The sequence below is a fragment of the Chaetomium fimeti genome (genome assembly GCF_033439085.1).
Source record: "Chaetomium fimeti strain CBS 168.71 chromosome Unknown B0H64scaffold_2, whole genome shotgun sequence".
NCBI lineage: Eukaryota > Fungi > Ascomycota > Sordariomycetes > Sordariales > Chaetomiaceae > Chaetomium > Chaetomium fimeti.
The window spans coordinates 3,860,600-3,883,762 of NW_026944330.1; the positions used below are offsets into that span (position 1 = coordinate 3,860,600).

Sequence of the window (23,163 nt, forward strand, 5' to 3'; positions counted from 1 at the left end):
CCGCGCAACCTGTCAAGGAAGAAAAGGGTTGGTTCGGCCGCCTATGGAGGGGCGACACCGTCAAAAAGGCAAACACACCAAACCCGGCGAACAGACTGCAAAAGGGACCGCCTCATCAAGGACCGCCCGTATTTCCGCCGCAGCCCCATCCGAACCAACAGCAGCAGCAGCAGCAGCAGTTCCATCCCGGCGGCCCGCATATGATGATGATGCCCGGCCACCCTGCTCAGCAATCACACCTACAACAGGCTCCTACTATGCAGCACCAGCAGCAGCAGCAGCAGCAGCCACAACAACATCAACAACAGCAGCAGCAGCAGCAGCCCCTAATGTGGAAACCCAACGCAAGCGGAGGCCAAAACCCGCAGTTCCCGTCCGTGAAGCACAACAACAACCCGAACCAACCAACCATACCCCCGCCCGAGGTGCTGCAGGCGATCAAGCAGCAAGAGCAGCGGCTTCCACAGGGGCAGGGACAGGTGGCTCAGGGGGGTGCGGGTGCTAATGGAGCGGGCAAGACGAGTGGTACTGCGCCTGCGCTTGCTGCTTCTTCCGCTGGGTATGATGGGTCTGGGTGGGGGGATGATGATGGGGAGTTTAAATGAATGGGGGAGGGAGGGGATGGAATGGGAGTGGGATGGGAGCGAGATTGTGTTATGTTGGGAATGTTGCTTGTTGGCCTGGGTTTGGATGTCAATATGGGTGTTTTTGGGTTTTGCTGGGTGGATATTAAGCGTGATACCATGGTACATCTGGGGGGGGGGGAAACCGTTACGCTATATGAGGACCTCAAGTAATCTGTGCTAGTGATACTAGATATACCTATACGGGCCCCTCATCTATGGCGTCAATGGCAGTAGAATATTCCCAGAGCTTCTTCCCGCTGGCGAGCTCGTCTCGATAGTTAACCTTGGGCCGTGCCAGTGGCGCTCCGTGACGACGTGAGCCTTGGTGTAAATCCCCCTTAGCAGGTCTCGTTGATGATAGCCGCTCCGAAGCCTTTTCTTAGAGAGAGAAAATGGTACCCGCCCTGGTATGGCGAAGACCGGGGACAATATCTAGCCACGGGGTTAGCGCTCACGAGTCGCGAATAAACGTTGGTGTTCTGAACCTACAGGAAACGGCCCGACGCGAGATGAGTCTGTAGTTGGCTAGGGCGACGAGCACGGCGTGGACCCAAAGTTTGCAGACAAATGATCCTCCTGCGTGTGATAAATGGGGGCTATCGACCTGGACTCTCGCAATCACAGATGCGACGTCGGCGACGCTACCCGTGATGCGGCTGACGAAAACCAAGGCTGCTAACGACGATACTTCCTGAGCAGTTGTCGTCTGGGGTGCGTGGCTCCAACCACTGCCGGTGTTGACCACACAGTGGAAGGTGCCCGTCTCGTCGGAATCCGTCACAAACAGACCCCAATACTTAGACATGTCAGCAGTCCAAGATAGGCCATGCGTCGGCGCTCGACTTACCAGTAAGCCCGTCATCGGGTTGCGAAACAGTGTAAAGTACACTGATTGCGCTTGAACGGAATCACCGATGAGGGGCGGCATGATGATCAGGAAACGATGGGTGGTTGTTTGCCCGATCGCACGATCGGTACGTCACAAAGCTCCCGTCTGCTTTAAATACCGTGACCCTCGGACGAAATAGGGATGACCCTTGGACCTCCCTCGAGCCTCGTGGGCCGGCCACGGGGTTCGAAAATGGCCCCTGCAACAAGAAGCCGGCCACCACTGTGTAAATAGGTAGATAGGCTCAAGTGGGTTGCTTCGCCAGCCGACGAGCATGGCCCTAAGACATTTGCGGAGTGGGCGTAGATAGGTGTGTCTGTCAAACGCACACCTCAGAGTGCAAACAACAGTTGAGCTCAGAGTGTGGAAAAGAAACTATCAACAGTCCCCAGTACCTACTGAACTAGTGATTTGCGTAAAAGCAAACCACCCCGTCAGAGTCATCAGAAGTAGCTCGAGCAATGAAGTGACTCCCGTCCACAAGCTCCGTGACACCTTTGACCTCAGTTGTCAATTTGAGTTTGTCCCGATCTAACTTTCGCCAGTCTTAGTATCACCAGTGTCATCTTACCAGGTATCCCGTCCTCGTTCCTGAACCGGCCTGACCGAACCAGCCCAGAACGTTCGGTCCCATCTGCCAAGCAAATTCCATCGTGCTCCGGGCCTTGGCAAAAGCTTGAATCCCCAAAGTGCTGCGACCCCACTCTGCTCCGACCAGCCGAGCCAGCCACGGCACAGTGCAATGATTCCAAACCAGGCCACCCCCACTGTGGCTCAATTTTCAAGCTCGAGGTGGAATCTTTTTTGCGACGGATTTACTTCGTACTTTTGGGACTTCACATGCGCATGGAAATGCCAAATACACTCACAAAACATGTCCCTCAACTCTTATAGCCCAACCATGACGCCAACGACAAAAGCCATCTCGCCGTTTCTGGACCCAGGTCCGCGCACAAGGGCCAATTCCCTCGCAATACTCCAGCTTTCACGCGACAACCTCCTGCCCGTCTACCTCCAGTCGCCAACGGGGAACCACGACGGTTACGCTGAAGGCGCCGTTGTCAACACGCGCTATGGCTCGTTCCCCCACTCGACCATGTTGAACGTGCCTTGGGGCTCTCAGATCCGAGCTTCCAAAGTCGACACCGGATCGCGGGGTCGCAAGAGGAAGCGCGAAGGCGCCGATGATGCCTGCCGGGACGCCACGGCCGCTAGCGAGAAGGACAACGAAGAGTCGCCCGCCGTCGCAAATGAAGACAGCACGGCCGTTAAGAAAGCAGTTGCCGATACGAGCGGCTTCATCCACGTTCTCCCCCCCACCCCCGAGCTCTGGACGACGAGTCTGCCGCACCGAACCCAAGTCGTCTACACCCCCGATTACAGCTATATTCTGCACAGGATACGAGCGCGGCCAGGCTCAGTCTTGATCGAGGCAGGCGCCGGGAGTGGGAGTTTCACTCATGCGTCGGTGCGGGCCGTTTACAACGGGTATCCGGCCGAGGGGCAGCGGAAGGGCAAGGTGTTCAGCTTCGAATTTCATGAGCAGCGCTACCACAAGATGAAGGAGGAGCTCTCGGGCCACGGCATGGACGGGCTCGTCCACCTAACTCACCGCGACGTGTACAATGGGGGTTTCCTCATCGATGGCAACAGCCCGGGGGCCGACGCCGTGTTCCTTGACCTACCCGCTCCGTGGGAAGCCCTCCCCCACCTATCCCGGCGGAAACCCCAGCCCCCGTTCGATGTCAAAACCGCCGCCTCTGGAGACGCCGAAGCCGAATGGGTATCACCGCTGAACCCCAAGAAGAGCGTCCACATCTGCACCTTCTCGCCCTGCATCGAGCAAGTCACCCGCACAGTGTCAGCCATGCGCCGCCTGGGCTGGGTCGACATCGACATGGTCGAGATCGCCAACAGGAAGCTGCACACCTCGCGCGAGCGCGTCGGCTTAAACCTCAACTTCGACCGCGGCGTCAACAACTCGGCACGCGACGTCGACGAGGCCATCGCGAGGCTGACCGAGATCGAGTGCCGATTCCGGGAGCACGCGGCGAAACCACGAGACGGGGACGAGGACATGGACTCGGCCGACGAAGATGAGCCCGCACCACCAACAGGCCGTGGCGCGACGAACAACGACGAAGCCCCCCCGGTCGCCGAAGAGGCGTCGGAAACAGCACCCTGGCTGGAGGGCCGCCTCATCACGCGCGGCGAGCCCGAGATCAAGACCCATACCTCATACCTCGTCTTTGCTGTCCTGCCTATGGAGTGGACCGAGGCCGACGAGGCTGCCGCTGCGGCGAAATATCCTCTCGGCAAGGAGCAGAAGGTTATTGGTGCCATCGACAAGGTTGCTAGGAAGCAGGAGCGGCGGGAGCAGCTGCAGAAACAGCAGGGGAATGGGAGTCGGAAGGCGAGGAGGAAGGAGAGGGATGAGAAGATGGGCCAGGCGGCTGCGTGAGGGGGAGTTGGTGGTTCCGAGGTGGTGGTTGTGTCCCGCATCAGGAGGCGTTTGGGGGGGGGGGGTTGCATAAGAGCATTAGATCCATGGGAGCGAGTATACCCCAGAGGTTATTTGTACGAGACATGGACATGAAGGGTAGAGAATACGAGCATATGTGTATGACCGCCCATCAGTTTGTTGTGCTAACAAGTGTTTTTGAACCCCGACTTATCGGCTGCCGCGACCGAGCCGTTGTGTGACGAGCAGGGGAAGGTTCTTCACTCAGCAGCTGGAGAGATTCCGAGCAAGATAGTGACTGGGACTGGCAAGAGTAGCATGTGGCTCGAAGGATAGTGATATACTGATAGTGTTGGAGGATCCCACCACCTGCATCAATACCCTAAGCTCGGCTTCGAACTCCCGCCTACCACCAACACCACGCTTTCCATCCCATGTCAGACACACACAGTACGAGTTCGACGCCCGCCTACCCACCACTGGCCAGTGCCAGGCGTTTATAAACAAGATTCGCGGCGCCAATTAACATCTCCCCCCTCACAAAACGCTAGGTGGCAGAGCGGGGAGTGCGGCACTCCTGGCTGAATCCGCACCGAGACTCTCGGGGGGCAGCCAGTTCGAGTCCGAAGTAAAACCCTACGGGGTTTTCGTAACCGGCTACGGAGGTAGCCCGTGAGCTTTTTGTGATTTCTTTTCCCTTTTCCACGTTTTATCCCGCTTGTTTTTCCTGTTGGGTTTTTTTGCCCGTCACGAAATAGGAGTTGATTTAGCGTGTTTGCATTCGAGTATCAAAACTGTCGTAAAACAACCCGCGCTATCGCTAGCCGAACAGCATCACGCCTCCTCCTTCTCTTTCTCCTCGTATAGCTGTGCATAGCTCGCCTTCAATCTGTCGTATCAGTCAGTAACATACCCCTCCAGCGTCAACGTATTTCACCCCGCGAGGTAACCGCACAAAGAAAAGAAACAAAGGGCAACACACCTCATCATCAAATGCTCATCCGCCGTCATCACCCTCCTCTCCGCGTACGGATTCCCCTGCGCCAAACCCCCCTTATACCCCCTCACCCGCTCACTCGGCACCGGCCCCAACTCGGCCCCCCCAAACGGATGACAAAAATACGCAATCGAGTACCTCGTCGCCGCCCCTTCCCCCTCCCCAGTCACCACCCCCCCAGTCGCCACCCCACCCTCAGCATCCCCACCTCCCTCCGTTGCTGCCGCCGGAAAAACAACCCGATGCACCGTACTCCTTAACAGCCCCCCCGTCCAATACGCCAACAAATCCCCAATATTCACCAGCACCGGCGGCGCCGCATCCCCCTCCGTGCCCGGCGGCGTCACCGCCACGGGCGCCCACGTCCGCCCGTCCGCGCGCAGCACCTCCAGCCCGGGCTGCCCGCGCAGGCGGAACAACAACGTCAGCGACCCGTAATCCGAGTGCGCGCCCGCGCGTACGTCGTCATCCTCCTCTTCCCCTTCCCCTACCTTTGAGGGCAGGGGGAGGGCGCTGCGCGGCGGGTAGCGCAGGAAGCGGAGGATGGTGCCCGAGGCGCCGCGGGCGCGCTCGTGCGCCGAGGTGAAGAAGGTTGGTGGGGTTACGGCGAGACCGGTGCCGAGGAGGTGGAGGAGCTTGAGCGAGAGGTGGTAGCAGAGGTCGCGGAAGGCGCTGATGGCTGCTTCGTCGGGGGCGGTGAGGGTTGGGGGGAGGGGTTGTTGGGCTTTGTGGGCGAGGAAGTCGCCGAAGTTGAAGGCTCTGTTGAGTGTGAATAGGGGGGTTGTTTTGTTTGTTTGTGGGGGGGTGGGGGGGTGGGTGGTGGTTGGGGTGAACCGGGGGGGGGGGCTTACTCCTTGAAGTCGCCTACCTGTAAGGGAGTTAGTGATGAGTCGGTGATGTGAGCCAACACCTAGGCTTGGTGGGACGACTTACACGCTGGTTTGCGGGGTCAAGAGTCTCGGAGTTCATTCCCGACCACTGAGAATACAGTATTAGTTATGGAAAGAGGGTATAGGACGATAATGAACAGGTCTCGTTTACCCCTCGGTTGTTTTTCTGGATTGTGCATGCTTGCTTCTCGCTCAGGGGCGCCTCGAAGAGCTTCTTAGACTGCGCAACGTCAGGGATTTGCCATCTTCACTTTACGGAACTGGTATGGTATGTTACGATCTCGAATGCCCCATCTATCGCCGCGACAGGAATATCCTGTCCCGTGTTTTTGATGTAGACAAAGCCATGTTCAATGGCGGCCTCGACCAAGTCCTTGGCCACCCGAGCCTGGTCGTCTCCGGAAATGTCAATGACGGGAATATTTGCAATTTTGGCCATTTTTGAGCGGCTGTATTTTCCAGTCACTTTGTTGGGCAGCTCAGCAATTGGATGATCTGAGTTGTAAAGAGCAAAGGGCCGGAGGGGCCGAGGTTGTTTCTTTATCTCTGTTAGCGCCTCTTCGCGGCACGAACTCCCGGGTTTGCTCGTCTACAAAATAGTTATGGATGAAACGAGACCCAGAAAAGGGCTGTGAACAAAAAGAAGTTCGTGATTGTAATAACTACATAAAATTATCCGCCATAGGTCCATGTCCAAATAATACTGGAAGTTGTAGGAGTGGGTGAGAGGTATGAGTAGCATCCATGTTGAGTTAACTGAATAACCACCCCGTTAAATACACAACTCGCTTAGTTACTACTTGTCCTGCATCACAACAGCGCGTGGGCCAGTGCACCTCTCACGTCGCCCGCGAGTCCTGATCGCCAAACGGGGATAATTTGATGAGCCCGCCCGGCGACAGCTCCTGACGCGATGCCTTCGGCGACCGTGGGCCAAGCTGCGGCAGGCATCCGCGCCTCTCCATCCCAACCCAAAATTCCTCGCCCACTTAATTGCAAACCAGCCACCTAAGTCACATTATCGTGGCGGCAACCCTCCCTCCATTTTCTTTCTCCCTCCGTCCCTCCCCGAACAAGGCCGGAATTTAATTGTTCGTCGTCGCGTGCATCCCCCCTGTGCACCCTCTGCGCCTTTGCGCCTTCGACCCGGCACCACACCTGCATCCGTCTCGATGAACTTTGTTGTTCCACCGAAAGTCACCAACTCGTGAAACTCAGCCACGGCACCAACAACCGCCCACGACTGTCCCCCGATTCGGGGTATTTAATCTCTTGCCATGGCCGCAACACCGAGCTCGGCGGCCGTAATGTCAGACGTCGAGCCACCCAGTTCCCCCGTCCACGTCGAAAAATCATTCATGACCGCTGTCACCGAGGACGACGACACGAGGATGATGGCGACCCCAGAGCCTTCCGAGCGACAATCGCGCGGCAAGAAGCGCGGTCGCGACGATGGCAACGGCGCCAACGGCAATCCCATCGGCAAGATTCGACACCTCAAGAAAGACGACGGCGAGCCGCTCTGGCGCAAGGACATCCAATTCGACTTCCTCAAGGCCGTTTTCGATAATGACGCAAAGGTATTTACAAACAGCTACGAAAAAGATCGCATTGGCAGCCAGTGCTTCGCCGACCTCTACATCGATACCATGTCCCGGAGCAGCAAGACCAGCAAGGTCCTCCGAGATAAATTGCTGAGTGATCGCGAGGCTGCCAAGGGTATGGCCATGGTCTGCCTCTTGGTCAACGTCGGCCGCATGAACACCACTCTCAATTGTATATTCCTGCGTTGCCCCCTTCCCCACCCGGCGACGAGATGCTGACCGCAGCCTTAGTCTTTCCCGAGATGCGAGCCCAGCTGCGCACCTACCACGCGATCCCCTGCCTTCAAGCCCGGCAAGACCCTCACGCCTACAAGCAACTGCAAGATGCCCCCAGGCTGAAGTCCATCCTGAAGGGAGGCTCTGACGACCGACCCGAGCCGACGTCGCTAGACGAGATCAAAGGGATCGACGTCCCGCGCACGAATCCCGTCAACCTCCTCTTCCTCATCTGCCAGGCCGCAACCAAGATTGCGGAGCTGCATTTCCCCCCAGGCCAAGAATTCCACGATCTCATCATGAAGACGAACTACAGCAGCGAAAGCCGAGCACGCGCTTTTCTCTGGCTCATGTGGTTCTATCTCGAGTCCGACTTTACCGAAGAAGGGTGCGAGGAGAACCCCTTCGGCGCTGGTGTAGACTACAACGTCGACGTCGCGAATCAGGGCGTCCCTCGCGTAGACCCTCTTACCGAGGACGAGGCGGCACTGGAGAACGTCGACACACAAGAGGAGATCGAGTTCGGATTCACCAAACAGAAAATGCGCGCCAAGATCATCGAGGCGGACCAACAGTTCATGGCCGAGAGCCAAGGCAAGCGAGGCGGCGGCCGTGGTCGGGGTTTCCCCGCCGGCGACGAAGTCGGCCCAACGACGGGCATCCTCCCGCGGATTCGGCCCTCTAAGAACGAAAGTGATCTGGATAGTGTCCGGTCGACACCGCCACCCCGTGCCCTCGGTCGGCAGAGCGGTGTTTTCGGAAGTATCGGTCGGAGAGGGCCGCATTCGCTCAAATACCAAGTCTTGGAGGGCTCGTCCCCCGGCGGCGAGAGGATGATCGAAGGGGTGATGGCGCGTAAGCCGCGCCCGCCGACCGCCCACCAACTAGCAGTCGAACGAAACCGTTCCCAGCGCGTTGAGCACATACTCGACCGAGGCCTGCGCCGTGGCCGCCACCGCGCCCGGAAGGAACACCGCGATGAAGGAGCCATCCTCCGCGCCCTCCCTCGGCTCGCCCAAATGGACAACCCCTTTGACGACAGCGAGGACGAGGAGGTAGCCGCCGTCCTTGGCAAGCACTCGGCGTCCGTTTCGGGCGATGGGGGCAAGCGCATGCGCGAGAGGGGTTACGGCGGCCTCGCTCAGCTAAAGGACGAGCCAGACGATTTCGGGGAGCAGGTTAGCTCGTATGCCGCCGCATTTCGCCGCACGAACCGCCGCCTGAACCGCTGGGAGAACCATCAAGGCCCACCGTTGGGTGTTATCCGGCCGGTCAAGCGGCCGAAGCTTAACGGCACCGGACATGGCGACGACGACGACGACGACGACGACGATGAAGAAGGTGATGGCGAGGGTGAGGGCGAGGGCGAGGGCGAGAACTCGCCCTCCAAGGAGATGATTGACCCCGCCGAGACCGAGGACGAGAACGAGGTCATAGTCCACGCCCGGCGCGCGCAGACCGGCCAGGGTCGCGGGCAGACGAACGGCTTACACCGCCGCGACACGATTGGCGATACACCCATGGATGATGCCGATGACCTCGACGACGTCGATAAGGGTTTGCTTGGTCTCGGCGACGATGATGAAGGCGAGGGCGAAGTCGAGGGAGAGGACGAGCTGGATGATGTCGACAAGACGTTGCTTGGCATGGACGGGGACTCGGACTCGGACTGAGTTCTGGACTGGTTATGGTGCGAGGCTATTTTCCGTTGCCCTGGATTTTGGGGGCAGGTGCCGGGCTGCTAACCCCCATCTTTATTCTGAGGTAGACCACATAGACGGGAGGCATCTTTTCGGAGTGTATTGTATTGTTTACGGCGAAGGGCAAGGGACTCGCAAATGTGCGTGGAGTTTGGGGTGCCGCGGAGCTGGCGCGGTCAGGATCATCATGTACTTGCGATTTTATCGGCACGAATAATTACACAAGTAGACCGAGAAATCATGTGTTAGTTATTCCCACTGCAAGCGTCTCTTCAAAAATGCCATAGTCCGTGCTGCATTGTAATCAAAGGGTATATAGTATAGTAATATAAGCATCTATCATCCCCAGTTTCAACAAACCACACCCGACACCCCTCCCTCTACAACCCTGCACCCCGGCCGGTGGTACATGTCTTTCCTTTTCTGGGTCTACTCCCTCGACTGCGCCGGACCCGGCGCCGGCGCGCCCACCAACCACCCCACCCCCGACACCAGCGTCCCCATAGCCGCCTCACGCAGCTGGTCCCTCTTGCGCACGCGCCTCTCCTCCTCCGCACTCCCCGCCGACATCGCCGACCCGGCCGCCGAAAGCGGCCGCATGTCCATGCTCCCCCTCCCATCACCACCGTCACCACCAGGCGACGTGGTTCCCGCACCGGCTCTAGCACCGGCACCCCTACCCCCTGAGTGGCTACCACCACCACCACCACCACCACCACCGCCGCCAGCTAACCGCCCCAACCCCCCCAGCCCAGCCGACGCCGACCGCTGCAGCCCGGACAAAGCCGACAGGTTGCGCTGCGCCGACAGCACGCTCGCGCGGCTTAGGTCAAACAGCGACATGGGCGCGGCCTCCTCCTCCGCGGCCGCAGCCGCCGTCGCCGCCTTCCCCGACCCACCACGGACAGGAGCCGGCGTGTCAAACGCGCCCGGCACGGTCTGCGTACCGGGATGACCATGACCATGCCCATGCCCATGACGCGCCCGCCGCAACAACTCCCCCCTTGCATCCCACGCATCGGCCTGCGCATCGTCCTCGCGGGCGAGCACGTCCAGCTCCTCCTCGGCGCGGCGGAAGGCGTTGGCGATCTCCTGGAGGGTGTGCGGCGGGGCGATGCGCAGGGCGGTGGCGAGGCAGTCGATGCGCTGCTCGAGGTGGCGCACGGCGGGGTTAGCGCTGCCGCCTAGGCCGCTTGCGATTGTGGTTGGGGTTGTGGTGGTTGTGGTGGTGGTGGATGGGTTTGTGGGGCTGTTGGGGGGTGGGCGGTAGCGGCCTGCTTGCAGGGCGGCGCGCCAGGAGTGGTCGTCTTTTTCGTTTTCTTTTTCTGGCGGGGTCGGGAGGCGGTTGACGACGTAGGAGTAGGCGGTTTCGAAGTCGTCTTCTTTGAGGGCCGCGTCGATGCACATGGCTGTGACGCGTTGTTGGGCTGTGAGGCGGTGGGTGGCTTCTTGCTCGGGGGTGAGGGTAATTTTGTGCTGGGCTCTTGTGAGGCCAGCTTCGACCATATGGGTGCCGACAGAGACGAGGTCGTGGAGCTGGGTGTAGCTCTTGGGGTTTTGCTCGAGGATCTTGCCGATGATGGAGATGGGGTCGGCGTGGATTCGCAGTACGACAGGCGTGAATGGCTCGCCTTGCTTGAGCACGAGGCGGTACTCGCTGAGGGAATGTGTCGCCCGGAGAAGGGCCTCGACTTGTCTGGCTTGTGGATATGATACCCCAATCGTCGCGGGGAGGGCTTTCATTCTGGACACCTGTTGTCAGTAAAACATGCGACACATGGTGCGCTAGTTGAACTCACATGTCATTGCATTTCTTAAGCCCCCCGCGCGTACGGTTGGGGTTAGAGGCGTTATCATAAGCAGTCATGGCGGCCGCGTAGATGGTGTCTTGCAAAAGCTTCCGTTCCAGAGGCTGGTCCGGGCCGTCCTCGTATATTGAGCGCGCAAGTTCGTAACCTTTGCTGGTCAGCACTTCGTCTCTACAAAGCAACAACAAACTTACGTGTGTTGGCAAGCAAGGCCCTTAGGATCTCGACCTCCAAAAAGTCCTGCTTGACCTGGCCGAAGATGCCACAAGGGGGATCCTCGGGGGACCAGGAAGCTATCCCCCAGTCCCTAAGCCATAGGATTTCGTCTCTCGCCTTTCGCCAGAACACGTCATCTGTTTTTGGGCCATTGTTACTGATGGCGTGGATAAGTTTTGCTGCCTCGGCCCTCTGCTCCCTCTCGTCCCGGAGCAGGGCGAGCTCGCCGGCTCTGCGTATTGTGCAGGGGCAACCAGCCTTGGTAAGGATGTGGGCGCTCAGAATAAGCGCTTGAAGAAACGCGACGGAGCCATCGGTTGGTGAAGTCAGAGGGTTTGACAGGGCAAGAAGTTGATTGCGCAGGTGGGCCGTATTCCTGGTCGACACGATATCGTCGGGGACCCGTCCGGTGAGTGATGGCAACTCGGCTAGTGACGAGGCAAGCGGGAAGATGGGCTCCAAATCACGGAACTTGGTAACTCTAACAATCATGCTGTATGCGCCGTCTAGCGCTTGAAGGGATGTGTCCGGGACGAGGTAGGCAGATGCTAGCGCCGCTTGGGCATAACTCCGCTCCAGGTAGTCCCGTTGGTCGTCACTTAGTTCAACGGAACCCCAACCACCAAAATCGGCATCATCGGGGCCATCCCACTGTTGAACTGCGCTGACGGTCACTTGCCAATTCCTCGACGCTTGCGTGGTGAGCCAGCAGAGAAGCTCATCCCAGCCAGGACAAAGTTCCTCGACTGCCCCGCTCGGATCTTCTGACGAGCGTGTGTCATGTGTTCCCTGCTTCCACCTCCTTTCCCCGGACAACCACGGCCCAATCAGCCCCCTTAGATCTCGGCCAACGTAAGGAAGGTCCGTCTCGCGATTGCCAGTCTGCGCCAGGAGCAAGTTCACAGCGACGCGGTCGGGGAGCTGCTGGAATCCTTGGAGGGTATACGATATGGGCTCCTGGGGGTGGTATTCGCAATTCCGCCTCAGGAGCGGTAATATTGTTGAAACTAGCAGGACGCGCGCGCATGGGGAGTTATCGACAAAAGGCAACAGCAGGGCTGGTAGTTCGTCGAGCAACCCGGCCTCCTCGTCCACCTTGTATGACCGGCGCAGCAAGAACAGCGAGAGAGCGTCGTTGGCGGCATTTTCGGGGGCTTGGGGGCCTTCGGGTGACACTAATGGAAGCAGACGGAGCTTCCTGACCTTCTTCGCGGCGGCGTCTTCGGTGAGGTCTTCGACGGGCGAGCAGTCGACCTCTGGGTTCGGTGTGTCTGGAAACACGCCGGATTCGATCTGGTCGACAAGTCCAACGTATTGGCTCGAGGGTAGCGTCTCGGGTAGGTAGGTAAGGAGGATGCGCAGCAGCAGGTCTTTTCGGAGGACGGTGCCGTGGCGGGCAGCGAGGGTGGTCAAGCTGTCGATGTCGCTGTTGACGGCGCAGTGCACGGCCAACAGCACAAGCTTTGCTGGAGAAAGCAAGAGGGCCATCGTCGCAGTTTCTGTCGCCGGAAGATGGCACGATTTATGGGGGCATCGACGGGGTGGAGGCCGAGACCATGGCTACTTTATTTGTTAGCGGCTTGGAGAAGATGGAAGCAGTTGACACCTTCCGACTTGGCATTGATTTGGCCAAGTTGCAGGGATCCATTCCACTGCTTGAGAGATCGGGGCCGATGAAGTGGGCCAAGCCGTGCCAAGCCCGTGCGTGAAGTGAGGTATCTGTCCCACTTTTATCACTTACACGCCGCCGTGGCCGCGCCGATAGCACTTGAGGGCCGAAACACCCGGTTTAGGTTTAGTTTAGCATCGTAAAATAGCTAGTAGTAACACATGGTTAAACATGAGATATGGTCAAGGGTGTGGTCTATTTTTCTCGTTTTAAAAACTTGTTAAACTAGGCGGACAATCCCCCATACACAACCAACCCTCTCCCCGTCATGTGCATGCAAGGTGAAGAAGATGGCCCAAGGGTTAAAATTTGCACCTTGTTGGTATTACTTGTTCGTGGGTTTGGCCAGAAGTGGTTGGTGGAATTGCTCTGTCCTTTCTTCAAAGGTACCTACCTAACCATAAGATCGCTCAACTGCCGTGCCCCCCAACTTGCTGATTTTCCGCTCCCAGGCGGACAACGCCCATTTTACCACGTAGATAAACTCCAACAACTGTTCCACCGTCAACCTCTCGCGAGGCTCGAACGCCGATATACCCCTCAACATTTTCTCCAACGCTCGCATCTCGCCGCCCTCGATATCCCACTCGCACGTCTCGGCCGTCTCTCCACGGCCCATGTGCCACAGGCGCTGATGTAGCCACCGGAAGGTAGGCGTGAGGATGCGGCCGATCCCGCCGTGTATCCACGGTCCGTCGTACACGGCCGGGCCGTTATGCAATGGCTTACCCAATATTCCAAAGGACGAACAGGGTCTGACCTGGGGAGACAAAAACCGTCAAGAACGACCATTGCCTCCCCTTGCTGAGTTGGCCTGCCTTCAAGATACGTATAGATGGATACCTGTCTCATTCCACTACGCCCCTATTATTTATCGGCATGCTTGAGGCTCATCTTCAAATAAAATTAAACGGCCCCTCGGTACTGTTGTAAGTCTCAAAACAATTTAGTTATACGATTCAATCTCGATGTAAAAACAACCAAGCAACCCTTCTAGTCTCTAGCAACCGAAGAAACGAGGAACCAACAGCCCTCTCCGCAGGCCACTCCCAAAACCATCCCAGCCACAACCTCCCCTTCCACTAAGCCATCCCCCTTTCCCTTACCCAACAAAACACCTACTCCACCCCTCTCCTTCTTCAACCACGCCATCTCAACTACCCCCCACCACAACCATTCCCCCAACCCCCAACCCCACCCGAAAACAGTCACCCCCATCACCCAACTACCAGTCTACTTCCCCACCCCATTCCCCGAGCCGCGGCTCAAGCTCCTCGCCCTCAGCCGCGGGCTCCGGCGCGCCGCGGGGAGGCCGTCCCGGAGCGCGGCGCTGGCCGCACGCTTCCTGGTTCTGGGCTTGGGGAGCTTAGCTTCCGTCTTGCTTTTTTCCACCTTGATCCTGTTCTCGGCCCGAGTCTCGGCTTTCGTTTCGGTCTCGGTCTCCGCCTCGGTCTTGGACTTGGTCTCGGCTCCGGCTCCGGCTCCGGCTCCGGCTCCGGCTCCGGTCGCGGTGGGGAGGACTATGGTGGGTGCCGTCTCGGCCTGGGGTGGGTGCGGGAGCTGGGTTTGTGGTTGGGGTTGTGGTTGCGTGGGGTGCGCGGGGTTGGTGGGGGTTGTGTTGTTGGGAGTGGTGTTAATGGTGTTAATGGTGGTGGTGTTGTCGGTCTCCGGCTCTGCGGTGGCATTGCTCGTGGTGGCAACCGGCACCGGAACCGTCTTCTGCCCGAATTCCCAGTCGTACTTGAGGCAGGTCTCGGTAACGGGCTCCTCATCCTCCCAACCGGCTCCCTTGTTGCCAGACGGGTCGTCGGCGTACTTGCCCGTGGCGAGCAGCGGGCGGGAGCGGTCTAGGTGTGCCCAGCGCGGGCGAACCCACTCGATATACGGCCAGCCGCGCTTCTCGGCTTCCTCACGGTCGTACGTAACCGGCTCCTTCTCCCTGTTGTACAATCTGCGGGGCCAGTCGATGGGCTCTGACGCCTCGGTGAATACCGTGATGGGGCGCCCGCGGCGGGCTTTTACCCAGCGCATCAACTCGTTGTAGTAGTCGACGGCGTCGACGCCAGGTTCTAGCTGCACGTCCGGGTGCTTCACCCACTTCTCGGGTCCGGCGAAGAGGTCCGTCTCGTCGAGATAATGTAGCCCGATGCCCTTGTAGCGTGGGTCTCTGGTGAGTATCTCGTGAACCGCCATCACCACCCCCTTGACGTCGTTGCGCTCCTTGATCGCCACGATCACGTCCCGCTCCATGGGTCCTGGCTCGTAACCAATCCTGGCGGACACGTTAAAGTCAAACACTATGAGGTCGTCGGTGGATGGATCAATGAAGAAATTGCGGGGCGCCATGTCATTGTGGACGATGCCGAGCTTGTAGTTCAAGAGGTCGACAACCTGTAGCGTACTAGGTCAGTGCTGCCGGCGGCGACAAGGAGAACAGCGAGCAGTATTTACCTCCATCAGCTGTCTGAGATGCTTGAGTTTGAACAAACGATCCTTGTTGGTATCCAGGTCTCCGCCTTCAATAAACGGGGTGGTGAAGCCAAGGACACGCTTCCCAGTTTGCTCGTCGAGAACGAGGTGGTCCAAGGGAAGGATGTTTGGGTGCTTGGGGAGACGGGCATGGATCTGGAACTCGGCCCACGTATCGCCGAAACCTTTGTGGTGATGGGTGTACTTGAACGCGGCCTTTTCCACTCCGGGATATGAAACCAGGTCGACGTGGGCGGATAGCCGATCGAGCTCTGTGAGGTCTGAACGCAGCAGGGTTTTGAACGTTCCCTGGGGCAGCTGATATGATTCAAGCAGCGGATAAAAGGTCGACTGGTTTAGCCAATCCATACTCATGTTGTGTTCGTTGGCAAATCTCACTTTGCCCGAGGCCTCGACGAAGACTGCCGTGATATCGGCTGCTACAGTGTCAATGTGCTCTTTCACCACCTCTATGGCCTTGATGGCCCGGTTTTCCCATTCGGCCTCAAACGCATCATCATGATCATATTTACACAGCGGCGAGCCCCAAAGAATGGGGGTCGAAACGGTGATCCACCGTCTCTGGTCGGCATCGTAGACCCAGCGATGGGCGTCGTCACAGAGCATACCCTCGTGGCAGCAGAATCTCATGATTTCTGGAAGCATTTCGGGTGTTGTTCAATGGTTCTCTCCGATAGTGGACGGGTGTGTGGGCAGGTGGTCTTCCTGGATGGAGTGTATCAAGTGGAGTTGATCAAGTTCGAGAGCAAAAAAAAGAGGTGTTGAGTGCCCATGCGAGGCACCATGTTTCTGGGCTGGTCTTTTGTTGCTGAGCAAGTAGTCTTTGTTTCGCATCGCCACCGCCTCGCATGGATTCTTCTTCTCACCACCCGGCTCTACCGGCGACTCTCCTTTCGGAAACCCCGTTCTGGTCCCTTTGTTCACTGTGGTAGAGGGCCGGTGTGTGGCAGGTCTCATTATCGCTGTTCCGGGGTACCTGGATCAAATGAGTTTGCTCGATGCCATGGTTAGTCCCTCCCGTCCCTTACCTGCTGCAGAGCGATCCCGGTGTTTCTTTGTTATGCCACCCCTCTTGACTTAGTCAGTACAAAGGCAAAGCGCATGGAACGGCTGATCTGGCCCGGTCTTCTACTTAAAATTAACTCTCGCTATTGGCACATAGCAAGGAGCTCCTTGACGTGTCTCAAAAGGCTACCTACCTAGGGAAACGCCGAAAGCAGACATACTTTGTTCTCGCTAGTTCAACGAATATTGGTGTCCTCTCTGGTTCAGCGATCTCATCGGCCTTCACTCCCTTGACGCTATGTTTGGTTAAAAGTCGTCAATCCCAGGGCCGGCAGCCCCTTGAGCCAATATCTCCTACAGCTCCGGGGCGCATACCAGACTTCCTCAAACACCAACGCTACCACATTCATCGGGACACCATCATCTACCTAAGTGGTGGTGAAGATAAAGTACGGGTCGATCAGCAGTGGTGGGGTTTTATTAAAGTATCTGAGAGAGGTGGTGTCTGCACTTTTGAGTCTGTGGCGGTGGCATTTCCATTCTTCATTGTTTCTGAACGTCGGGTTGAAGATGGCATTCGGATTGTTAAATAGAGGGTTGGGAATAGGGAATAGAAAGACATGAGAAAAGTTCTCTGTGGCACTGGTGACTGTTGGGCATAATCCACCGCCGTCCTTTCGAGATCCATGCATGCAAAGTGACGGCGCACCTCTGCTGCTCCAACGATGTTGTGAGGGTGGTTGTTTGATCGGGGGCATGGAAGGGGGTTCAAACAGAAGTCTTGGCAATCTTTAATAATATGTGGCTGGTGGGTGAATGTTTTTTGCTGCCGTGGCTGCCCGCTGTGGCGTTTCTTTCAATGCCAAGATCAATAGCAAGCTCCCGCTCGGCCCGTGCACTCAACTTCGTCGCCGACATCACCAGCGAGTGACATTGGCATCGCATTGGGCGGCGCACCTTGACTGCCAAATCGCACCCAAGCTTTGACACAGCCCACCATGGCCTCTGGATACGGCTTGAACGGGGGTGAGTATGATCGCATGAACCAATGGCCTGATCCACATATTTAATCGGCGTTACCCCAGCACCGCGCTGACCCAATGCTGTCCCTGCACAGGCCCGTCCCGCTGCTTTCCTTTCTGGCAGGAGCTTCTCTCGTGCTACGTTGTCAACAGCTCCGACGATGACGACTCGGGCAAGAAGAAGTGCGTGCCCGCCATGGAGGACTACTACGAATGTCTGCACCACAGGAAAGAGGTGCGTCAACCCCTCAACGATTTGTCGCAAACCCGCTCGAACCACCCTGGCTGACCCGGATTGCTTGCTCTACAGGCTGCGAGAGTGAAGATGCTGCAAGCTGCTTACCGACAATCCGAGGCCAAGAAGCTGCAGGAGAACCCCCCAACCGCTGGCCAAATACGGAATCTTGGGTTGCTGGACAAGGAGGACGACACCAAGAAGGTGCTGGGGACGAACTAGAGCAGGGCCGCCGACAGTGCCGTCTCGACCCGACTCTGTGGATATCCGGTCACTGTGTGGACGCCGCCGTTAACTGTCTAGGCAGAGAGGTTGGCGGAATTGAATGACCATCGTTTTGAGCCAGCCATGCGGGTCCATTGATGTCCCTCTGAACATCCGGCTCGGATGCTAAGTGCTTTGTGACAGAGCCCGGCAGACGACTTGCCCATTTGATCCTAACTCCTCCATTTGTATAGTGGTGGCCGGAAACACCAATTTGAGAGGAAACCCGGGCCAACTGGCGCGCATTGGCAACTACGCGAAGAAGGCGGGATCAGGGCATCTGGTTCCTTCCGATTTCCTACCTATTGCACCCGACCCTCTCCCGTTTCTTCCTCCGAGTCGATTTGATTTCGTCACCCGCCCCGATTTTGCTCTGGGTTTGGTCGTGTCTCGCAGTCGCATTCGGCGTTTTCCTTATTCGTTAAACCTCTCCAAAATGCCGTGCCTTCGAGGCATCGAGGTGTTCCTGACCACCAAAGCCGAAGACGAGCAGATCCCCGAGTACCCGCACCCAGAAGGCACATCGGCTCGGCTCCTAGGCGCTCTCTCGTCCTGCCCGAATGGCCAACTATCACAGCCCAAGGCCGGCCCGACAGTGGCGGTTTACATACCGTCAATCCCAGGTCGGTCCCTTCCTCCACCAACAGAACACACGCCGCTCGTACCTGTCTTGGACTGACAGCCCAGGCACCCCGTTTTCTATCAATTACAGCGTGAACACCGCGCCGGCTGCTCCCTGCAAGTACATTTTCTTCCGGCTCTACATGAACGCTCGACCCATCGCTGCGTGGGGAATTGATCCAGCCGTTCGGCCAAAGGGCAAAGTTGTCAAGTCGCTGTGGTCGCCCTGCAGGCTTTACACCGACCGGGTCGGGTTCGAGGGCCGCAACTTTGTGTTTTTGCCTGGCCAAGAGCACAAGCCCGTAGCCGAGGATGGTGGTCTCATCGAGATACAGGTCTTCCGAGCCAAGGCGAGACGTGCTCGTGCGCCGAGACTGGAAGAGTTCAGGTTCCAGGAGAACTATGGTATCGCGTTGGTGCCTCCGTTACCGAACTCGATGTTGTTTTACCCACTAACAGACCCATCAGCGCGCCTAGCATCGGCCTTCTTGACCAGCCGCAAGATGCGTGCTTTTACGACTGGCATCTCCTGGACGCAAAGGACTCACCATTCGCCACATTTCGACTTCACTACCGCTCCTTGCAGAACCTCAAACGACTGAATCTCATTCCAGCGACCGAACTCGAGCTTCTCTGTTCCGTCTCCCCGAAAGTGCTTCGGACTATTGCTCAAGCGCACGCAGCCTCGGAGCTCTTTGACAATACATCAGAGGAACAGTCGTGGCTGTCGGGGAGCGGCAGCGCAGATGAAGCCGTGTTCCACGATTACAGAGACCGCACTGAGGATCTAGATGCGGGCGACGAGCGAGAAGAGGAAACAGAGTTTTACTTCCTCAAGAGCCCACCCGAGCGATTCCCAGCGGCGTCGTCCAATTTCAGAGTCCCCCAGCCAAGCAAGGCACTCCGCGATGCGTACCTCGAGTCGTACTTGCAACGTCCTCTTCCGGAGCTCCCCGTGGATGCGCCCAACAGGCTTTCGAGACGCTCTTCTGCGGCGTCAGCGCTATCAACCACTTTGTCGATAACCCCTTCACTACAGCAATATGCCGAAGAAGATTCCCTCGACCCGGAGGAGGTTGAGGTTGGCGTCGCTCAGCTTGTCGAGCTTCCACCCTCGGAGTCGACTCTCAGTTTCGTTCCGGATAGCGAGCCCAATCCAGCTGACTATTCGATATCGGACTACGACGCATCTCCAAAGTCTGCGGACGACTTCTTCTCGGCAGAGAAGCTGTCGCCCGGTCGCTATTTGCCCACAACCGGAAGTGGGCTCGAACGCGGCATCGCCCTCCTCACATCACCCAAGCGGACAATATTTTCTGCGGGAGCGAGGTCTAGGAAGTCTCTGCCGAGTGATTTATATTCTCATCGCGAACTCTCACGGCTCGAGAGCACGACGTCGAGTGAGTCCGAGTGGGCGGTCGCGAATCCTTCCCCAGACCGGGCAAGCCTTGCCGAGAATTCTGCCCGTCGCAAATTTAGCCCCCAGACCATTAAGAAGACTGGCCGGTCCCTGCTCGCGGGGCTTCGTAAGAACAAAACCAGCGGGTCGCCGGGTAAGATGGCATCCATGGTTCTCGGCCGCGACGTGCCGAAGACGAAGGGGGGTGCTGACATCGTTGAGCGGGTCGCGGGAAGCCGGATCTAAGGGTGTCTTGTTGTTCGTTGATGAACGGGTGGTGTTGGAGTAGGAGTTGATCCGAATCCGGGTTTTTATCATGGCGTAACAGAGTGGTTTTAGTCGTCGGATCAGTCGGCAGTCTTAGCAACGTGCTCGAGTAGCGGCCAGCAATGAGACTTTATGAGTATTTGTGTAAGCGGAAGGGAAGGCCTGACGTAACCTATACATGTATCAACACACAAACCGCAGATAGCCAGTTCCTAAACTGGGAGAGTTGACCCCAATATGCACCGTCTCGTTCCTTAGACCAAAGAGGTCACCACCACTTCTCAAACAAAACCCTCCTCGGGTCCATACCAAACCCCTCCTGCGCCACCAGCGCCTCCACAAACTCATCCGTCATGCCCGGCACTCCACACACATACACCACCGCAGCCTCCTTCTCCTCCCCAACCGCCTCCTCCACATCCCCCACCGTCATCCTCCGCCTCACACACGGCACTCCAAACCTTTCATCACCACCCTCTACCCCCAACCCCCCCGGTCCATCCCCCACCCCACCACCACCACCAGCCGTAACAGCATCACCAACAGCAGAACCGACCCCTCCTCGTCCCCCACCCCCAGTCAGAAAAACCCGCACCCCGCCCCGGACCCGCCCGCTCCCAAACAGGCCCGCCATGCGCTCCAGGAAGAGTATCGCCCCGCCGGTGCTGTTGCCGGGCTCGGGCTCGGGCTCGGGCTCCTTCACGCTGTAGAGCACCCGCACCTCCTCTACCTCTACCCCTATCCCTGCCTGCGGGCCGTCGTCGTCGTCGCCTCCCTGCTCGGCGATGTGGCTGAGCATGCTCACCAGCGGGTTGATGCCCATCCCGCCGGCGACGAGGACGAGGCGGCGGACGGGGGCTGTGGTGTCATTTGTGGTGGTGCTTGTAGTGGGTGCGGTTGGGGGAGGGAGAGGAAAAAGGGTGGGGGGTGGGAAGACGAAACGGCCGCCGATGCGGACTTGGACGGGCGTGTGCAGGAGTTGGGGGATGGGTTGGGAGAGGTAGGCTGCGGGGGGGCTGTTGGGGGAGGATTGGATTGCGAGTTCGAGGTAGGGGGGTTCTGTTGTTGTTGGTGGGGGGGTTGGTTTGTTGGGGGTGGTGGTGGAGGGGGCGTTGGGGTTGGGGTTATGGAGGGCGAGGGTGGGGGAGGAGGTGATTGTGAAACCGCCTGCTTTGGGGACCTGGGCTTCGGGGGGTGGGTGCAAGTCGACCCATTGGCCGGGGAGGAACTGGAGTCGGGTGGTGGCGTGTAAATAGGGGGTTTGTTTGCTTAGGGGGGGGGTTCAGGGGTGGGGAGGGGACTTGCAGTTATGTTGTCATTTGGGGGAATGGCGAGGCGGATGACTCGGATGGTAGGGGAGACTTGGTCGATGTGGGCAATTGTGAGGGTGTGGAGGGTCTGAGATGCGAGTTAGGTGCCACGAGAATATGTCACTCGGGAGTTGGCAAGGGGACAAACTGCTTCACGGGGCTCATTGGCTGTCCGTTCGATATGGCTCTGTTTGCTCATGATCGAATAATTAGAGAGGGTAGCTGGGATAGGGATAGGTGGGTTGTTGATTATCGATGAGTTCAGTTTCAGCTTTTTCCGAGTTTGCACGGGAAGCGAGTGGCTTCCGTCGAACAGATACCGGAGATCCTGGTCCGTTTGTCGTCGGGGAGTGTCCGAGCCGTCCCCGCGCCCAGCCCGGCCCTGCCGATTAACTCCTCCACTCAGATCGAGAGAGAAACAACCAAAAGGACGACAAAGTCAAACAGAGCTGCATTCCATTCTACGAAGTAGCTCACCGTTATCGAGGTCCTCGCTGAGCAACAAGAATCTCGGCAACATCATGGGCATAATGTCGAGGCGAATGTTTAAAGTGGCAACTTTTAGTTATTATCAGAGGATGTTTCTTACATGCATACCTCGTACAAATATATTTGTGGACCTCAGGCTTGACGAATGCGATGTGATTCCCGTCATTAGGCACTTCCACGCAAGAAGCCGAGAAGAGGCATTGGAAGATGCAGCCTGCCATGCTCCGTTGGCCACCACCTGGTTCTCCTTTCGCTCTTGGCGAAATGTCCACAAGCCGTTCGCCGAGTCTTTTTGATGCAGCCCGAAAGCTTCTCGAAGTGACTGCCTCCCCGGTTGGTTGGTGTTAAAGGCGGCAGGCAACAACAGCTGAGTGAGTGGAGGACAGGGATGCAAAGTTCCAGGCCGTGGGTGACATTGCCCAGGCGGCCCTAAACCCAACCTGGGACCCTGGCAAGAGCCGCCGCATCGGGGCTTGTGATTGCCAGCCTCGTGACATTGGTTGATTGACTTTGCGTTTGGAGATAACTACCGACGAAGTACCGCCTCAGTTTTCGATGCCGTTGTTGTTCCTTTCGGATAGGCAGGTAGAGGACAGGACTCCCCTTTAAACCCCCCAACTCTACCTCGCCCAACTTAAATGGCTCTCAGTATGTTGGCGTTGCGACAATTCTTTGGCTGAACGCCCCACAATAAACGTTCCCCATCCCCGTCACTGCAGGTGGTGAAATGGCCCACCGCACCTCGACGAGAGACCCACCCGATTCCTCGTTCCGCGATCCGGGGGAAAGAAACTCGTTCGCAAACAGAGCCGAACAGGAACCGACGCCCGCCCAACTGTCCGGCCCTCACAATGCGCAAGGCTCGAAAAACTGCGTGCCACCACGAGCGACAAACGCCAGCCGAAGTTCAACCCGGCGCACAAGCGGGGGTCGTCTCGAATTCCACAAAACTGCACACTCGTTTCCAGATTATGGGTATGTGGAC

At 57.8% G+C, this 23,163-nt stretch overlaps 9 protein-coding genes across 9 annotated transcripts; 5 read left to right on the forward strand and 4 right to left on the reverse strand.

Moving 5' to 3' along the window:
- Positions 1 to 220: 220 nt before the first annotated feature.
- Positions 221 to 608, forward strand: B0H64DRAFT_388309 (uncharacterized protein; the record flags this gene model as incomplete). Its single annotated transcript, XM_062803259.1, has 1 exon — positions 221 to 608. The coding sequence occupies exon 1, from the start codon at positions 258 to 260 to the stop codon at positions 603 to 605; it is 348 nt and encodes a 115-aa protein (XP_062662891.1). The 5' UTR covers positions 221 to 257.
- Positions 609 to 2,311: 1,703 nt separating this feature from the next.
- Positions 2,312 to 4,114, forward strand: B0H64DRAFT_388312 (S-adenosyl-L-methionine-dependent methyltransferase). Its single transcript, XM_062803260.1, has one exon. It carries the CDS (start codon positions 2,390 to 2,392, stop codon positions 3,974 to 3,976), a length of 1,587 nt encoding a protein of 528 aa, XP_062662892.1. The 5' UTR covers positions 2,312 to 2,389; the 3' UTR covers positions 3,977 to 4,114.
- Positions 4,115 to 4,587: 473 nt separating this feature from the next.
- Positions 4,588 to 6,302, reverse strand: B0H64DRAFT_355443 (uncharacterized protein; the record flags this gene model as incomplete). The annotated part of the gene is made up of 6 exons (XM_062801558.1): positions 4,588 to 4,865; positions 4,959 to 5,732; positions 5,825 to 5,841; positions 5,907 to 5,951; positions 6,015 to 6,083; positions 6,141 to 6,302. The coding sequence occupies 6 exons, from the start codon at positions 6,300 to 6,302 to the stop codon at positions 4,811 to 4,813; spliced, it is 1,122 nt and encodes a 373-aa protein (XP_062662893.1). The 3' UTR covers positions 4,588 to 4,810.
- Positions 6,303 to 6,978: 676 nt separating this feature from the next.
- Positions 6,979 to 9,356, forward strand: B0H64DRAFT_455248 (uncharacterized protein; the record flags this gene model as incomplete). Its single annotated transcript, XM_062807299.1, has 3 exons — positions 6,979 to 7,639; positions 7,693 to 9,113; positions 9,162 to 9,356. Exons 1-3 carry the CDS (start codon positions 7,141 to 7,143, stop codon positions 9,354 to 9,356), a joined length of 2,115 nt encoding a protein of 704 aa, XP_062662894.1. The 5' UTR covers positions 6,979 to 7,140.
- A 228-nt stretch (positions 9,357 to 9,584) lies between these two features.
- Positions 9,585 to 13,032, reverse strand: B0H64DRAFT_99075 (secretory pathway protein Sec39-domain-containing protein). The gene is made up of 3 exons (XM_062809066.1): positions 11,386 to 13,032; positions 11,183 to 11,339; positions 9,585 to 11,127 (listed from the first exon to the last, which is right to left on the reverse strand). Exons 1-3 carry the CDS (start codon positions 12,893 to 12,895, stop codon positions 9,813 to 9,815), a joined length of 2,982 nt encoding a protein of 993 aa, XP_062662895.1. The 5' UTR covers positions 12,896 to 13,032; the 3' UTR covers positions 9,585 to 9,812.
- Positions 13,033 to 14,287: 1,255 nt separating this feature from the next.
- B0H64DRAFT_99097 (uncharacterized protein) lies at positions 14,288 to 16,605 on the reverse strand. Its single transcript, XM_062809067.1, has 2 exons — positions 15,528 to 16,605; positions 14,288 to 15,467 (listed from the first exon to the last, which is right to left on the reverse strand). Exons 1-2 carry the CDS (start codon positions 16,209 to 16,211, stop codon positions 14,310 to 14,312), a joined length of 1,842 nt encoding a protein of 613 aa, XP_062662896.1. The 5' UTR covers positions 16,212 to 16,605; the 3' UTR covers positions 14,288 to 14,309.
- An 877-nt stretch (positions 16,606 to 17,482) lies between these two features.
- B0H64DRAFT_388326 (uncharacterized protein) lies at positions 17,483 to 18,237 on the forward strand. The gene is made up of 3 exons (XM_062803261.1): positions 17,483 to 17,597; positions 17,689 to 17,828; positions 17,904 to 18,237. The coding sequence occupies exons 1-3, from the start codon at positions 17,570 to 17,572 to the stop codon at positions 18,048 to 18,050; spliced, it is 315 nt and encodes a 104-aa protein (XP_062662897.1). The 5' UTR covers positions 17,483 to 17,569; the 3' UTR covers positions 18,051 to 18,237.
- Positions 18,238 to 18,528: 291 nt separating this feature from the next.
- On the forward strand, positions 18,529 to 20,358 carry B0H64DRAFT_316793 (uncharacterized protein; the record flags this gene model as incomplete). Its single annotated transcript, XM_062800304.1, has 3 exons — positions 18,529 to 18,715; positions 18,780 to 19,125; positions 19,182 to 20,358. The coding sequence occupies 3 exons, from the start codon at positions 18,529 to 18,531 to the stop codon at positions 20,356 to 20,358; spliced, it is 1,710 nt and encodes a 569-aa protein (XP_062662898.1).
- Positions 20,359 to 20,647: 289 nt separating this feature from the next.
- B0H64DRAFT_472527 (uncharacterized protein) lies at positions 20,648 to 22,252 on the reverse strand (the record flags this gene model as incomplete). The annotated part of the gene is made up of 3 exons (XM_062807938.1): positions 21,838 to 22,252; positions 21,685 to 21,777; positions 20,648 to 21,607 (listed from the first exon to the last, which is right to left on the reverse strand). The coding sequence occupies exons 1-3, from the start codon at positions 21,886 to 21,888 to the stop codon at positions 20,648 to 20,650; spliced, it is 1,104 nt and encodes a 367-aa protein (XP_062662899.1). The 5' UTR covers positions 21,889 to 22,252.
- Between the last annotated feature and the right edge of the window lie 911 nt (positions 22,253 to 23,163).

Excerpts from the sequence above, each read along its gene's own strand:
- B0H64DRAFT_99075 (XM_062809066.1), bottom strand. The coding sequence starts at position 12,895 with ATGGCCCTCTTGCTTTCTCCAGCAAAGCTTGTGCTGTTGGCCGTGCAC. Across the intron at positions 11,340-11,385 it reads GGCCTTGCTTGCCAACACAC|GTTACGAACTTGCGCGCTCA; the intron begins GTAAGTTTGTTG and ends TGACCAGCAAAG. Across the intron at positions 11,128-11,182 it reads CTTAAGAAATGCAATGACAT|AATGAAAGCCCTCCCCGCGA; the intron begins GTGAGTTCAACT and ends ACAGGTGTCCAG.
- B0H64DRAFT_388326 (XM_062803261.1), top strand. The coding sequence starts at position 17,570 with ATGGCCTCTGGATACGGCTTGAACGGGG. Across the intron at positions 17,598-17,688 it reads TGGATACGGCTTGAACGGGG|GCCCGTCCCGCTGCTTTCCT; the intron begins GTGAGTATGATC and ends GTCCCTGCACAG. Across the intron at positions 17,829-17,903 it reads GTCTGCACCACAGGAAAGAG|GCTGCGAGAGTGAAGATGCT; the intron begins GTGCGTCAACCC and ends CTTGCTCTACAG.
- B0H64DRAFT_388312 (XM_062803260.1), top strand. The coding sequence starts at position 2,390 with ATGTCCCTCAACTCTTATAGCCCAACCATGACGCCAACGACAAAAGCC.
- B0H64DRAFT_99097 (XM_062809067.1), bottom strand. The coding sequence starts at position 16,211 with ATGCTTCCAGAAATCATGAGATTCTGCTGCCACGAGGGTATGCTCTGT. Across the intron at positions 15,468-15,527 it reads ATCTCAGACAGCTGATGGAG|GTTGTCGACCTCTTGAACTA; the intron begins GTAAATACTGCT and ends AGTACGCTACAG.